Genomic DNA, 14,985 nt, shown 5'->3' with positions numbered 1-14,985 from the left:
AAGGGTTCCATAATAAAGTGGAAATGATTTGTATAGGAATACATACTGGGGGGATGCAGTGTATTCATCAGCCGGTAGACACTTTTCCCGTAGGACTGTCTTTGGAAGTCCCCAAGGATCTGCCAGATTCTGTCATCACTTGGACAATATGCCATAAACAGCTTTTGTTTGATCAATAAATAGCTGTTTGGTTTATGGATAGCAGTTCCAATGTGATCAGACAATATCATTACTCTGATCAAAAAATGTAAAACAAAAAAAAAATTTTTTTTGAGACAGCATCTTGTTCTGTCACCCAGGTTGGAGTGCAGTGGCATGATCATGGCTCAACTGCAGCCTCTACTTCCCTGGCTCAAGCAATCCTCCCTCTTGAGGAGCTGGGACTACAGATGCATGCCACCACGCCTGGCTTTTTTGTAGAGATGGGGTTTCATCATGTTGTCCAGGCTGCTCTCAAACTCCTGGGCTCAAGCAATTCCCCTGCCTCGGCCTTCCAAAGTGCTGGGATTACAGGCAGGAGCCAGCACACCCAGCATAGAATGTAAAAACAAATCAGCTTGGTGGGCTGTATTGCATGCTGTTTATTCTTATGTTTGGGTTTCTATGTACTCATTTGTGGTGGCCAGTGGCCTGGTCATATGGTCAGGCAGAAGAGCAATGGGAGATTGGTCTAGTAAAGGGATGTCCTGCCCTGACACAGCATGGCTCTGTGGAAATCATTGTGGGAATTTGAGTGGTGCATTAATGTAAGACATGTCAGTGCTCATAAGAGGACCTCCCTTCCAGCATCAAAAGGTGATTGGAGTCGATGAGCAGATATCCAGTTTATTCACTTGGTATAACCACCTGGGTCCATAAAATGACTCTGGGGAGCTGCAGCAATACATAGATAGGGTGAACATAGACATGTTCCTCTTACATCTTCTGAGGAAAAAACCACCAATAAAAATTGTTCTGTCTGCCAAAAAGAGAGACAGAGACTCCAGATAGATGGCCAGGGGGCAGATTCCCCAGGGAGAAGGCCCTACACATGGAGAACAACTTACACTGATGCCAGTGGCCATGGGCGAGCTACACATGGGTCCTAACATGAGTAGGCACTCTGGACTGGGCTTTGCTTACACAGGGAGAGATGCAAATACTTAAGAGTATCAGTTATGCTCAGTCAGGTACGATCTTTTTGCTATAAAGGATCCTGGGTCAAATACAAGGGGGTGGTCTGTGATACACGAAGAATATATATGGTCTTGTGAAGGACGGTTCCTGGCATAGATCTTCCAAAGTCCTTGGAATTTCCTGAGTGATAAGAATATCTTCATTATGCCAAAAAGGTGACTACTGGCAGAGAACGTCTAGATAGCTTCAGAATGGGGCTGACTGCCAGAAAAACTGACCACGTAATTGAAGTTTAAGCCACTAGACCTCTGGGCAGAGGAGGGGGCTGGAGACTGAGTTTAATTGCATGGCCAATGTTTTAATCAATTATGCCCATGTAATGAAATCCTAATTTAAAAAGAAACAAACAAAACTTCAGAAAAGTAAGGCTCAGGGGAACTTCCTAGTGGGTGAACACATTGATGTGCTAGGAAGATGACATGCCTGCATTCCACAAGGAGAGGACATGGATGCTCTGTGTTCCCTCCACGTTCCCTCCCCCAACTTTTTCCCAGACCATGCATGTCTTCCATGTGGCTGTTCCTGAGTTGTATTACTTTAATAAAACTGTAATTGTAAGTAACGTGTTTCTGTGAGTTCTGTGAATCTTTCTAGCAGATTATCAAACTTAAAGTGGGGTCAAGGGAGCCTCCAAATGTGCAGCCAAGTCAGACACAAGTGTGAGTAGCCTGGGGACTCTGATTGTGGATGGAGTCTAAAATAAGGGCAGTCTTAGGCCAGGTGTAGTGGCTCATGCCTATAATTCCAGCACTTGGGGAGACCGAGGAGCACGGATCACTTGAGGTCAGGAATTCAGGAGTTTGAGACCAGCCTGGCCAACCTGGTGAAACCCCATCTGTACTAAAAACACAAAAATTAGCTGGGCGTGGTGGTGGGCACTTGTAATCACAGCTACTTAGGAGGCTGAGTCACAAGAATGGCTTGAACCTGGGAGACGGAGGTTGCAATGAGCTGCGATCGGGTCACTGCACTCCAGCCTGGGCGACAGAGTCAGACTCTGTCTCAAAAAATAAATAAATAAATAAATAAATAAATAAATAAATAAATAAATAGGAGCATTTTTGGGAACCTTGCCCTTTAACTTGTGGGACCTGTTTCTAACTCCAGGTAGTTAGTGTCAGAAATGGATTGAATTCCAGGATATGAGAGAATCGTTGTTTAGAACACAGACTTTTTATTTTTTGCATTTATTGTGGTAAAATATACATAACACAAAACCCTTTTAACCATTTTTTATTTTTAAACATTTTAAACTTCTCATTGAAATATAACAATATAGGAAACATATAAACAGTACAACTTATGAGTACACTACTCAATCAGATTTCATCTGGATCAAGAACAGAATATTCCAACATTCCGGAAAAGAAAAGAAACATGTTAAAAAGAAAATATTTTTATTTAAAAAACCTAGACATAGTAATTAAAATGGGAGTTAAGAGAGGTAATCCCTCTATCCCTTTGTGTGTGTGTATATATATGTAACATACATAATCCCATATATATGCATCTATACCCACCCTATAATGTACCATTTTCAGAAACGGGTTTATAGAAGACTTTCTAAGAGGTGTTTGTTTTATTGTTTAAAAGATTATGTGGTAATAACTTTGGGATATACTAAATTAACAGTAATCAAACAGGTTTATCACCCAAGGAAATTTTCACAAATTCAGACTTCAGGGCCTATTGCCTGACCATTCTCAAGTCAAGAGAGGAATGAGGAGACTACCTCTTGCCCATTCTAGATATATTTTTGAAATTATGATAAAATATACACAACAAAATTTACAATTTTAACCATTTTTATGGGTACAATTCAGTGGCATTAACATTCACGATGTTGAGCAACCATCATCGCTATCCATTTCCAGAATTTGTTCATCCCAAACAGAAACTATGTACCCGTTAAACAATAACCCCCCCATTTCCTCCTGCCTGCAGTCCCTGGTAACCACTATTCTCCTTTCTGTCTCTATGAACTTGCCTTTGCTGGCACCTCATAAAAGTGGCATCTTATTTGACCTTTTGTATCTGGCTTATTTCCCTTAGCATAGTGTTTTCAAGGTTTATCCTGAGGTAGCATTTATCAGAATTTCATTCCTTCTTAAGGCTAAATAATATTCCATTGCATGTATTATAGCACATTTGTTTATCCATTCATGATAGACACTTGAGTTGTTTCCATCTTTTGCTATTCCAGTAATGCTGCTATGAACGTGGTGTATAAATAGCTGCATTTTATACATTTGTACAAATCCATCCTCATGTATTTTTGTTCTATAAATAAATAAACTTTTGGAGGCACTTTACAATTTAGAGGTCAAATAGAAATTAATGGTAACATACATTTCAAAGAGTCCATTGTTTTATTATCAACATCAATATTTGTTCATGCTGAAGATTTAGGGATGAAGTAATGGGCAAAAAACTGAAATATAATCAACACTACACAGGTATATCTTACGTATATAGTAACATTTTGCTAATTATTGGACTAAAAAATATAAAAGATAGAAATACATCAGTTACTTTGTGTTTCATCTTTCTGAATGTACTTTTACGTTAAATACACAGCAAGTACTTATACTCATTTAAAGATTATGCTTTTTTCTTTAGCAACCAAAACATGCTTACCCTTGGTTAATCAGAATTATTTCAAAAGATAAAACTTCTTAAAGACAAGCATGGCATTTAGGGCTTTAGACCCATACTCTTGCTGGATTGACTGCTTGATGATTGCTCTCTTTCTTTTGTAATTTCCATCTCAATTTTGGCTTTGATTTTCTCCCAATCTATTTGGAGCTGCAATAGAAAAAAAAAAGAAGAAATATGCTTAGATAGTATAAGACATTTTTGTTTACTCCAAAGTAACCAAGAGTACATAGATAGAATGTGTGACTTCCAAAAGATTAGAGAAAAAGAGAACATCAAAGTTAAGAAGAAGAAATAAGGCCGGGCGCGGTGGCTCACGCCTGTAATCCCAGCACTGTGGGAGGCCGAGGCGGGCGGATCACGAGGTCAGGAGATCGAGACCATCCCGGCTAACACGGTGAAACCCCGTCTCTACTAAAAAAATACAAAAAATGAGCCGGGCGTGGTGGCGGCGCCTGTGGTCCCAGCTCCTCGGGAGGCTGAGGCAGGAGAATGGCGGGAACCCGGGGGGCGGAGCTTGCAGTGAGCCAAGATGGCGCCACTCACTCCAGCCTGGGCCACAGAGCAAGACTCCGTCTCAAAAAAAAAAAAAAAAAAAAAAAAAGAAGAAGAAATAATGCTTGGCCAGGCATAGTGGCTTACTCCTGTAATCCCAATACTATGGAAGGCTGAGGTGGGTGGACTGCTTGAGTCTAGGAGTTTGACAACATCCTGGGCAACGTGGCAATATTCCAAGACGGGAAAATAAATACAAAAAATAAAAAAAGTAGCTGGGTGTGGTGCCACACACCTGTAGTCCCAGCTATTAGGGCAGCTGAGGTGGGAGAATCAAATAAGCCCTCGAGGTCAAGGCTACAGTGAGCGGTGATCGCACCATTGCACTCCAGCCTGGGTGACAGAGCAAGGCCCTGTCTCAAAAAAACAAAAACAAATAATGCTCACAAAGTAGTTTTAAGAATAAGACCAAAAAATAAGAATTATATAATAAAAAGCAAAGACTCTCATTGTGATTCAAAAGACCAAAATCTAGTCACAGCTATTTATAAAGGTGCATCTAAACAGTCCCATGGAGCCTTAGGATTGTGCACAGGTGCTCAGGGACAAGGTAGGGGATGAGATGGACTGCCGTCTTCCAAACGAGGAAAAAACGGACAGGACTTTGGTTACCAAGCCGTTTTTCAAATAGGTTTCACATCTTATAAACTGAAGTTTCCACTGGAAGCCCAGTTATGAGGAAAGACGGGGATTCCTTAGCTTCCCCTAAGCATATTCTGTGAAAGTGACTCCTTTGCACCAACTCTTAAAGTAAGACATGGTGGTCATTAAGACAATGAGAAAAAGATGTTAGAGAAAGCGAAGGGAAAGCAAGACTGGGAAACACATGAAAAGAATAATTGCAAAATACACACATTTTTATTTGTTTGCTTCCCTTCTATCCGTTATGCAGTCTCCCCTCCTCTAGCCCAGCCCTATTCCTCTCCTAAGTTCATTAGACTTACTAGGAATAGACTCTGCTCCTGAGTTCTATGAGCAACTTGTTTAGGAAAGCACATTCTACCACTTAACAAAGTTTGGAGATCACTAGTTTAGGAATGTTTATCCTTTCTGAGGCAAGATATGAAAAAATTGGGTCATAGATTAAACTAACTCTGATTTACAGGAAATAAATCCAAACCCCTGAGCCTGAGCCAGATGTGAAGAGGTTTTCACCTCTGTTTAGGGGAGCTGAATGGAATAAGTAGCATTAAAGAAGACTGAGGGACCCTCAGTCTGCTTGAACAGATTTATCTTAAGTGAGGGGTTAATTTAACTTTAATAGGACTTCGTGCCTCTTTTATCTTATGATTGAGGTTTAAGAAATTAAGTATTTTTTTAAATTCCAATATCCCATATCTGAATTGCTGTGAAGCAATTTGTAAATATTTTGGCTCACCTTTATTTTTTTATTTTTTATTATTATACTTTAAGTTCTAGGGTACATGTGCATAACGTGCAGGTTTGTTACATATGTATACTTGTGCCATGTTGGTGTGCTGCACTCATCAACTCGTCAGCACCCATCAACTCGTCATTTACATTAGGTATAACTCCCAATGCAATCCCTCCCCCGTACCCAAAATAGGCCCCAGTGTGTGATGTTCCCCTTCCCGAGTCCAACTGATCTCATTGTTCGTTTCCCACCTATGAGCGAGAACATGCGATGTTTGGTTTTCTGTTCTTGCGATAGTTTGCTGAGAATGATGGTTTCCAGCTGCATCCATGTCCCTACAAAGGACACAAACTCATCCTTTTTTATGGCTGCATAGTATTCCATGGTGTATATGTGCCACATTTTCTTAATCCAGTCTGTCACTGATGGACATTTGGGTTGATTCCAAGTCTTTGCTATTGTGAATAGTGCCACAATGAACATACGTGTGCATGTGTCTTTATAGCAGCATGATTTATAATCCTATGGGTATATACCCAGTAATGGGACGGCTGGGTCATATGGTACTTCTAGTTCTAGATCCTTGAGGAATTGCCATACTGTTTTCCATAATGGTTGAACTAGTTTACAATCCCACCAACAGTGTAAAAGTGTTCCTATTTCTCCACATCCTCTCCAGCACCTGTTGTTTCCTGACTTTTTAATGATTGCCATTCTAACTGGTGTGAGATGGTATCTCATTGTGGTTTTGATTTGCATTTCTCTCATGGCCAGTGATGAGGAGCATTTTTTCATGTGTCTGTTGGCTGTATGAATGTCTTCTTTTGAGAAATGTCTGTTTATATCTTTTGCCCACTTTTTGATGGGGTTGTTTGTTTCTTTCTTGTAAATTTGTTTGAGTTCTTTGTAGGTTCTGGATATTAGCCCTTTGTCAGATGAGTAGATTGCAAAAATTTTCTCTCATTCTGTAGGTTGCCTGTTCACTCTGATGGTAGTTTCTTTTGCTGTGCAGAAGCTCTTTAGTTTAATTAGATCCCATTTGTCAATTTTGGCTTTTGTTGCCGTTGCTTTTGGTGTTTTAGACATGAAGTCCTTGCCCATGCCTATGTCCTGAATGGTATTACCTAGGTTTTCTTCTAGGGTTTTTATGGTATTAGGTCTAACATTTAAGTCTCTAATCTATCTTGAATTAATTTTCATAGAAGGAGTAGGGAAAGGATCCAGTTTCAGCTTTCTACTTATGGCTAGCCAATTTTCCCAGCACCATTTATTAAATAGGGAATCCTTTCCCCATTTCTTGTTTCTCTCAGGTTTGTCAAAGATCAGATGGCTGTAGATGTTTGGTATTCTTTCTGAGGACTCTGTTCTGTTCCATTGGTCTATATCTCTGTTTTGGTACCAGTACCATGCTGTTTTGGTTACTGTAGCCTTGTAGTATAGTTTGAAGTCAGGTAGTGTGATACCTCCAGCTTTGTTCTTTTTGTTTAGGATTGTCTTGGCAGTCCTGACTCTTTTTTTGGTTTCATATGAACTTTAAAGCAGTTTTTTCCAATTCTGTGAAGAAAGTCATTGGTAGCTTGATGGGGATGGCATTGAATCTATAAATTACCTTGGGCAGTATGGCCATTTTCACGATATTGATTCTTCCTATCCACGAGCATGGTATGTTCTTCCATTTGTTTGTGTCCTCTTTTATTTCACTGAGCAGTGGTTTGTAGTTCTCCTTGAAGAGGTCCTTTACATCCCTTGTAAGTTGGATTCCTAGGTATTTTATTCTCTTTGAAGCTATTGTGAATGGAAGTTCATTCCTGATTTGGCTCTCTGTTTGTCTGTTACTGGTGTATAAGAATGCTTGTGATTTTTGCATATTAATTTTGTATCCTGAGACTTTGCTGAAGTTGCTTATCAGCTTAAGGAGATTTTGGGCTGAGACAATGGGGTTTTCTAAATATACAATCATGTCATCTGCAAACAGGGACAATTTGACTTCTTCTTTTCCTAACTGAATACCCTTTATTTCTTTCTCTTGCCTGATTGCCCTAGCCAGAACTTCCAACACTATGTTGAATAGGAGTGGTGAGAGAGGGCATCCCTGTCTTGTGCCAGTTTTCAAAGGGAATGCTTTCAGTTTTTGCCCATTCAGTACGATATTGGCTGTGGGTTTGTCATAAATATCTCTTATTATTTTGAGATACGTTCCATCAATACCAAATTTATTGAGAGTTTTTAGCATGAAGGGTTGTTGAATTTTGTCAAAGGCCTTTTCTGCATCTATTGAGATAATCATGTGGTTTTTGTCTTTGGTTCTGTTTATATGCTGGATTACGTTTATTGATTTGCGTATGTTGAACCAGCCTTGTATCCCAGGGATGAAGCCCACTTGATCATGGTGGATAAGCTTTTTGATGTGCTGCTGGATTCGGTTTGCCAGTATTTTATTGAGGATTTTTGCATCGATGTTCATCAGGGATATTGGTCTAAAATTCATTTGTTTTGTTGTGTCTCTGCCAGGCTTTGGTATCAGGATGATGTTGGCCTTGTAAAATGAGTCAGGGAGGATTCCCTCTTTTTCTATTGATTGGAATAGTTTCAGAAGGAATCGTACTAGCTCCTCCTTGTACCTCTGGTAGAATTCAGCTGTGAATCCATCTGGTCCTGGACTTTTTTTGGTTGGTAGGCTATTAATTATTGCCTCAATTTCAGAGCCTGCTATTGGTCTATTCAGGGATTCAACTTCTTCCTGGTTTAGGCTTGGGAGACTGTAAGTGTCCAGGAAATTATCCATTTCTTCTAGATTTTCTAGTTTATTTGCGTAGAGGTGTTTATAGTATTCTCTAATGGTAGTTTGTATTTCTGTGAAATCAGTGGCGATATCCCCTTTATCATTTTTTATTGCATCTATTTGATTCTTCTCTCTTTTCTTCTTTATTAGTCTTGCTAGTGGTCTATGAATTTTGTTGATCTTTTCAAAAAACCAGCTCCTGGATTCATTGATTTTTTTGGAGGGTTTTTTGTGTCTCTATCTCCTTCAGTTCTGCTCTGATCTTAGTTATTTCTCGCCTTCTGCTAGCTTTTGAATGTGTTTGCTCTTGCTTCTCTAGTTCTTTTAATTGTGATGTTAGGGTGTCAATTTTAGATCTTTCCAGCTTTCACTTGTGGGCATTTAGTGCCATAAATTTCCCTCTACACACTGCTTTAAATGTGTTCCAGAGATTCTGGTATGTTGTATCTTTGTTCTCATTGGTTTCAAAGAACATCTTTATTTCTGCTTTCATTTTGTTATGTACTCAGTAGTCATTCAGGAGCAGGTTGTTCAGTTTCCATGTAGTTGAGCAGTTCTGATTGAGTTTCTTAGTCCTGAGTTCTTATTTGATTGCACTGTGGTCTGAGAGACAGTTTGTTATAATTTCTGTTCTTTTATATTTGCTGAGGAGTGCTTTACTTCCAACTATGTGGTCAATTTTGGAATAAGTGTGATGTGGTGCTGAGAAGAATGTGTATTCTGTTGATTTGGGTTGGAGAGTTCTGTAGGTGTCTATTAGGTCCGCTTGGTGCAGAGTTGAGTTCAATTCCTGGATATCCTTGTTAACTTTCTGTCTCGTTGATCTGTCTAATGTTCACAGTGGGGTGTTAGGCTTAAGTAGGTAAACAAAGCCCCTGGGAAGCTCGAACTGGGTGGAGCCTACTGCAGCTCAAGGAGGCCTGCCTGTCTCTGTAGACTCCACCTCTGGGGACAGGGCATAGCTAAACAAAAAAAAAAAAGCAGCAGAAACCTCTGCAGACGCAAACGACCCTGTCTGACAGCTTTGAAGAGAGCAGTGGATCTCCCAACACGGAGGTTGAGATCTGAGAACAGACAGACTGCCTGCTCAAGTGGGTCCCTGACCCCTGAGTAGCCTAACTGGGAGACATCCCCCACTAGGGGCAGACTGACACCCCACACCTCACATGGCGGGGTACACCCCTGAGACGAAGCTTCCGAAGTAAGAATCAGACAGGTACACTCACTGTTCAGCAATATTCTATCTTCTGCAGCCTCCGCTGCTGATACCCAGGCAAACAGGGTCTAGAGTGGACCTCAAGCAATCTCCAACAGACCTACAGCTGAGGGTCCTGACTGTTAGAAGGAAAACTAACAAACAGAAAGGACACCCACACCAAAACCCCATCAGTACGTCACCATCATCAAAGACCAAAGGCAGATAAAACCACAAAGATGGGGAAAAAGCAGGGCAGAAAAGCTGGAAATTCAAAAAATAAGAGTGCATCTCCCTCTCCAAAGGAGCGCAGCTCATCGCCAGCAACAGATCGAAGCTGGACGGAGAATGACTTTGACGAGTTGAGAGAAGGAGGCTTCAGTCCATCAAACTTCTCAGAGCTAAAGTAGGAATTACGTACCCAGCAGAAAGAAACTAAAAATCTTGAAAAAAGAATGGAAGAATGGATAACTAGAATAATCAATGCAGAGAAGGCCATAAACGAACTGACAGAGATAAAAACCATGACACGAGAAATACGTGACAAATGCACAAGCTTCAGTAACCAACTCGATCAACTGGAAGAAAGAGTATCAGCGATTGAGGATCAAATGAATGAAATGAAGTGAGAAGAGAAGTCTAAAGAAAAAAGAAGAAAAAGAAATGAACAAAGCCTTCAAGAAGGATGGGATTATGTGAAAAGACCAAATCTACGTCTGATTGGGGTGCCTGAAAGTGAGGGGGAAAATGGAACCAAGTTGGAAAACACTCTTCAGGATATCATCCAGGAGAACTTCCCCAACCTAGTAAGGCAGGCCAACATTCAAACTCAGGAAATACAGAGAACGCCACAAAGATACTCCTCGAGAAGAGCAACTCTAAGGCACATAATTGTCAGATTCACCAAAGTTGAAATGAAGGAAAAACTCTTAAGGGCAGCCAGAGAGAAAGGTCGAGTTACCCACAAAGGGAAGCCCATCAGACTAACAGCAGATCTCTCGGCAGAAACTCTACAAGCCAGAAGAGAGTGGGGGCCAATATTCAACATTCTTAAAGAAAAGAATTTTAAACCCAGAATTTCATATCCAGCCAAACTAAGTTTCATAAGTGAAGGAGAAATAAAATCCTTTACAGATAAGCAAATGCTTAGAGATTTTGTCACCACCAGGCCTGCCTTACAAGAGACCCTGAAGGAAGCACTAAACATGGAAAGGAACAACCGGTACCAGCCATTGCAAAAACATGCCAAAATGTAAAGACTATCAATGCTAGGAAGAAACTGCATCAACTAATGAGCAAAATAACCAGTTAATATCATAACGACAGGATCAAGTTCACACATAACAATATTAACCGTAAATGTAAATGGACTAAACGGTCCAATTAAAAGACACAGACTGGCAAACTGGATAAAGAGTCAAGACCCATCAGTTTGCTGTATTCAGGAGACCCATCTCACACGCAGAGACACACATAGGCTCAAAATAAAGGGATGGAGGAAGATCTACCAAGCAAATGGAGAACAAAAAAAAGCAGGGGTTGCAATCCTAGTCTCTGATAAAACAGACTTTAAACCATCAAAGATCAAAAGAGACAAAGAAGGCCATTACATAATGGTAAAGGGATCAATTCAACAGGAAGAGCCAACTATCCTAAATATATATGCACCCAATACAGGAGCACCCAGATTCATAAAGCAAGTCCTTAGAGACTTACAAAGAGACTTAGACTCCCATACAATAATAATGGGAGGCTCACCTTTATTTAAAAAAACAATGCCATATACTTATGTATAATACATAAAATAGATGGATTAATAAAATAATTCTTCTTACTCATAGAAGAAAAATGTCTGTGTTAAGATGCAAGTGACAGCTCACTAAAAGCCAACCAGATGTTAGATTATTTGAAAGACTCATTTTTTCTATCAGGGCAAAATCTGATATTTTTTAAATGGCAAAGCACTCCTTTCTATGTCTAACAAAACACAGAGAAGATGAAACTTGATGAATGCTTTGGGTTTCTTCCAGCCTTAAATTGACTTACATACATTTCTCAAATCAATCACAATAAAAACATACATTGATAGTATACTGAACAACTGTTGCTCTGTTGCAAGTAAACTGATGATATCTGTATTAGTTACTTGTTATACTACAAATGAGGGTGTCAGTGGATAGCTGTCCTACTGAAAATAAATGTTTCACTTTCACTTTGGCATTGATCCAGTTTTAAAAAGTGTTCTGCAGATAATTTAGTTCTAGGATTAGAATATTTTTAATAGCAGGCTTTAGATAAGAATGTTCTCTGATAGTTGTCAAGTGATTTCTACACTAAAATCCATCTTTTGCTTGTATAGGGAGTGCCAATATTATCTGGCACTCCTTATTCTACTCACTAGCCAATTCTTACTCATATAGACACAATTTCAAAATCATACCAAAAGGCTCTTCATCCTCTAACACATTTCTCTTCCTCTCAGCTGAAGATCAGCTTCCTACTTTACAGAGAATATAGTGGCCATCATGTATGAATTCACTTTATTTTCCTTCCTTGCATTCACGAACTTACCTATATTTACACCCATCATTATCTTTCTCTTCCGTCTCAGGCCAACCTCTTAACATATGTCCCTGATTCCCTTTTCTTTGACTCCTCTAGGACATTTGACTTCAATTATTCCTCACACATTAAGTGTCTTTCTTTTCAATGGCTCGCTCTCATCATCCTTGGCTCTCTATTCTGTCTTCTCCCTGCAAGCTACCATCCCTTACTCTTCTCATTCCTGACTCTCCTTCTCTTCCCAGTCCACTATAATTCTGATCCTGTGACACTTTAGGAACTTTGCACTAAAGCCACCATCAGCTGTTTTCAGTCCTTATCCTATATACCTTCTCTGTATGATTCAATTTTTCATTCAACAAATATTTAGTGCTTAGTATATATCAAGAATTGTCTGATGTACAAGGATTCACCAGTGAACAAAAAAATAAAAATCACTGTCTTCATAGAGAGATAATAAACAAAGACAGATAAAAATGGAAGAGGCAGATAATAAATAAAACAAAAAATATATCTAGTATGCCAGAAGCGGTAAAGATTTTGAAAATAGAGAAGGGAGATAGTGAGCACCAGGAATAGAATAGGAGGTTGCAATGTCATCAGTTTACTTGACGGGAGGCCAAGGCAAGAGGATTGCTTGAGCCCAGGAGTTCGAGACCAGCCTGGGCAACATAGTGAGCCCCTGTCTATACAAAAAAATTTAAAAATTAGCTGGGCTTGGTGGCATTCATCTCGAGTCGCATCAACTTAGAGGGCTCAGGTGGGAGGATTGCTTGAGTCTGATATGTTGAGGCTGCAGTGAGCTGTCATTGTGCCATTGCACTCCAGCCTGGGCAACAAAGTGAGACTCTGTCCCAAAAAAAAAAAAAAAAGGGGGGGCTTGAAGGAGATGAGTGAGTGAACCCATGTGTATATCTGGGGAAGGGCATGGTGATATGGAGAAGTACACGGACGGCCCTGGGATAACAGCCTTCTCTGGACCTTGCTGACCACTGCTCTTTGAAAAATCTCTCAGACTGTATAATACCACTCTCTTCTGGCTTCTGCTCTCCTTTCTAAATGCTGCTTCTTTCTTTCTCTTTTTTCCCCTACATTCTGCTCCCTAGACAATGTTGGAGAAGAAATATAATTTCTCCTCAACGCTTGTAAGTTTACTGATGGGACAGACCCCTGTAACAAAAGACAGATTAAAAAGAGAAAAACAAGCCAGTACAATAATATGCGCAGTGTACATCACAGCAGGAAAAATCTCAATGAAAGGTAACTCAAAACAGTGTCTTGGAACTCTGGCCTACATAGCATTTTCAACAAAGAACAATAAATTTTAAAGATGTGACAAGACTGTTTTTAGAGAAGTGAAAGCAGTTTTAGGCTTCCAGAGATTGGAAACCACGGGAAAAAAATATATGGGAAGAAACTAATCAAGTGAAGTTTGTTCTATTTTTGAGACAGGGTCTTGCTCTGTCGCCCAGGCCGGTGTGCAGTGGCCCAAACATGGCTCTTTGCAGCCTCGACCTCCTGCTGGGACCACAGGCATATGCTATCACACCTAGCTAATTTTTAAAATTTTTTGAAGAGACAAGGTCTCACTTTGTTACCCAGGCTTGTCCTGAACTCCTGGGCTTGGCTTACGTGATCCTCCTGCCTTGGTCTCTCAAAGTGCTGAGATTACAAGGGTGAGCTACCACGCACAGCCATGCAGTAAGGTTTTTTGGTAGATTTCTCTGGAGTCGTCTCTGAGCTGACAAGAGTTGTCTCTAGTAAAGGAGAATTTATATTCTGTCTGTAGGAGGAAAAGGGGGAGAATAGAGCTCTTCTATTTGCTGCTGCTTAATTGTCTTTAGCTCAAAAATACACATCTCCAAGAGGCGTATTTTGGGGTGTCATATTTTGGTTTCCTTCAACAACCTCTTAACTGTTAATATTCACCAGCGTCCAACCAAAGCTTTCTCACACTTTCCCTAAGAAATATCAATTCCTATAGCTTCAACTATACCTATATGATCAAGGCAATAAAGTTAGTTTTCTAGCCCTTGTTTCTCCCTTGTTAATATCCTTTTGTGTTCATATTTGTATTTCTAATTGCCTTCTAGACACCTCCTTCTGGACACCTAATAGACACTCTAAACACATACAAAATGGTATATTTTCATGTACTCAAACTCAAAGGTCCAAAATGTGTATATTCTTATGTATTCTTTAGATTAATGGCATTCCCATCTATCAGCTGCCCACACTAGAAATGTTGAAGTCATTCTCAAATGCCTTGTCTTACCTCACCACCTCTCCTCCCACCCCCAGCCACAACTGTTCTCTTAATTTTACTTCTAAAATTTTTCTTACATTAATCATACCCTTTCCATTTCCTAGTGGGATTATTATAGTAACTTCCTAACTATTCTCCTAGTCATCACGCTCTCCTCTAAGCTATCTTTCACGTCTGACGTTATATTTCAAGTCATTCTCTTGATTACAAATCTCCAAGTCTTCTCATTGCCTTCATTACGAAGTCTATTCTCTTAGCTTGGTACTAAGATCTTTCAATGTCTTTTCCCAACCAGTATTCCAACCACCCAGGGCCCAGAGCAGTCACTCGGGATTCTTCCTCATTCATACAATAACTCATACATTTGCTCTTATTATCATCTCCTTCAACTGACTAGCAAAATCTTAAGATAATTTTGT

At 39.9% G+C, this 14,985-nt stretch overlaps 1 protein-coding gene across 9 annotated transcripts in view; it reads right to left on the bottom strand.

Moving 5' to 3' along the window:
* Positions 1-2,338: 2,338 nt before the first annotated feature.
* IFT80 (intraflagellar transport 80) overlaps positions 2,339-14,985 on the bottom strand; it is a 195,425-nt gene continuing 182,778 nt past the window's right edge. For 8 of the 9 annotated variants that reach the window (XM_009201434.3, XM_009201433.3, XM_031663619.1 and 5 more), the window contains one exon: positions 2,339-3,981. In XM_009201434.3, the coding sequence (XP_009199698.2) occupies positions 3,871-3,981 (111 nt within the window). In that variant the 3' untranslated portion in view covers positions 2,339-3,870. The remainder of the gene's footprint in view (positions 3,982-14,985) is intronic. The other variant, XM_017955750.3, reaches the window with a different exon arrangement.

This window comes from Papio anubis, chromosome 2, assembly GCF_008728515.1.
Source record: "Papio anubis isolate 15944 chromosome 2, Panubis1.0, whole genome shotgun sequence".
In the NCBI taxonomy this organism is placed as follows: Eukaryota; Metazoa; Chordata; class Mammalia; order Primates; family Cercopithecidae; genus Papio; species Papio anubis.
The sequence above is the reverse complement of the archived record's forward strand: the minus strand, read 5'-3'. Positions and strand labels throughout refer to the sequence as shown.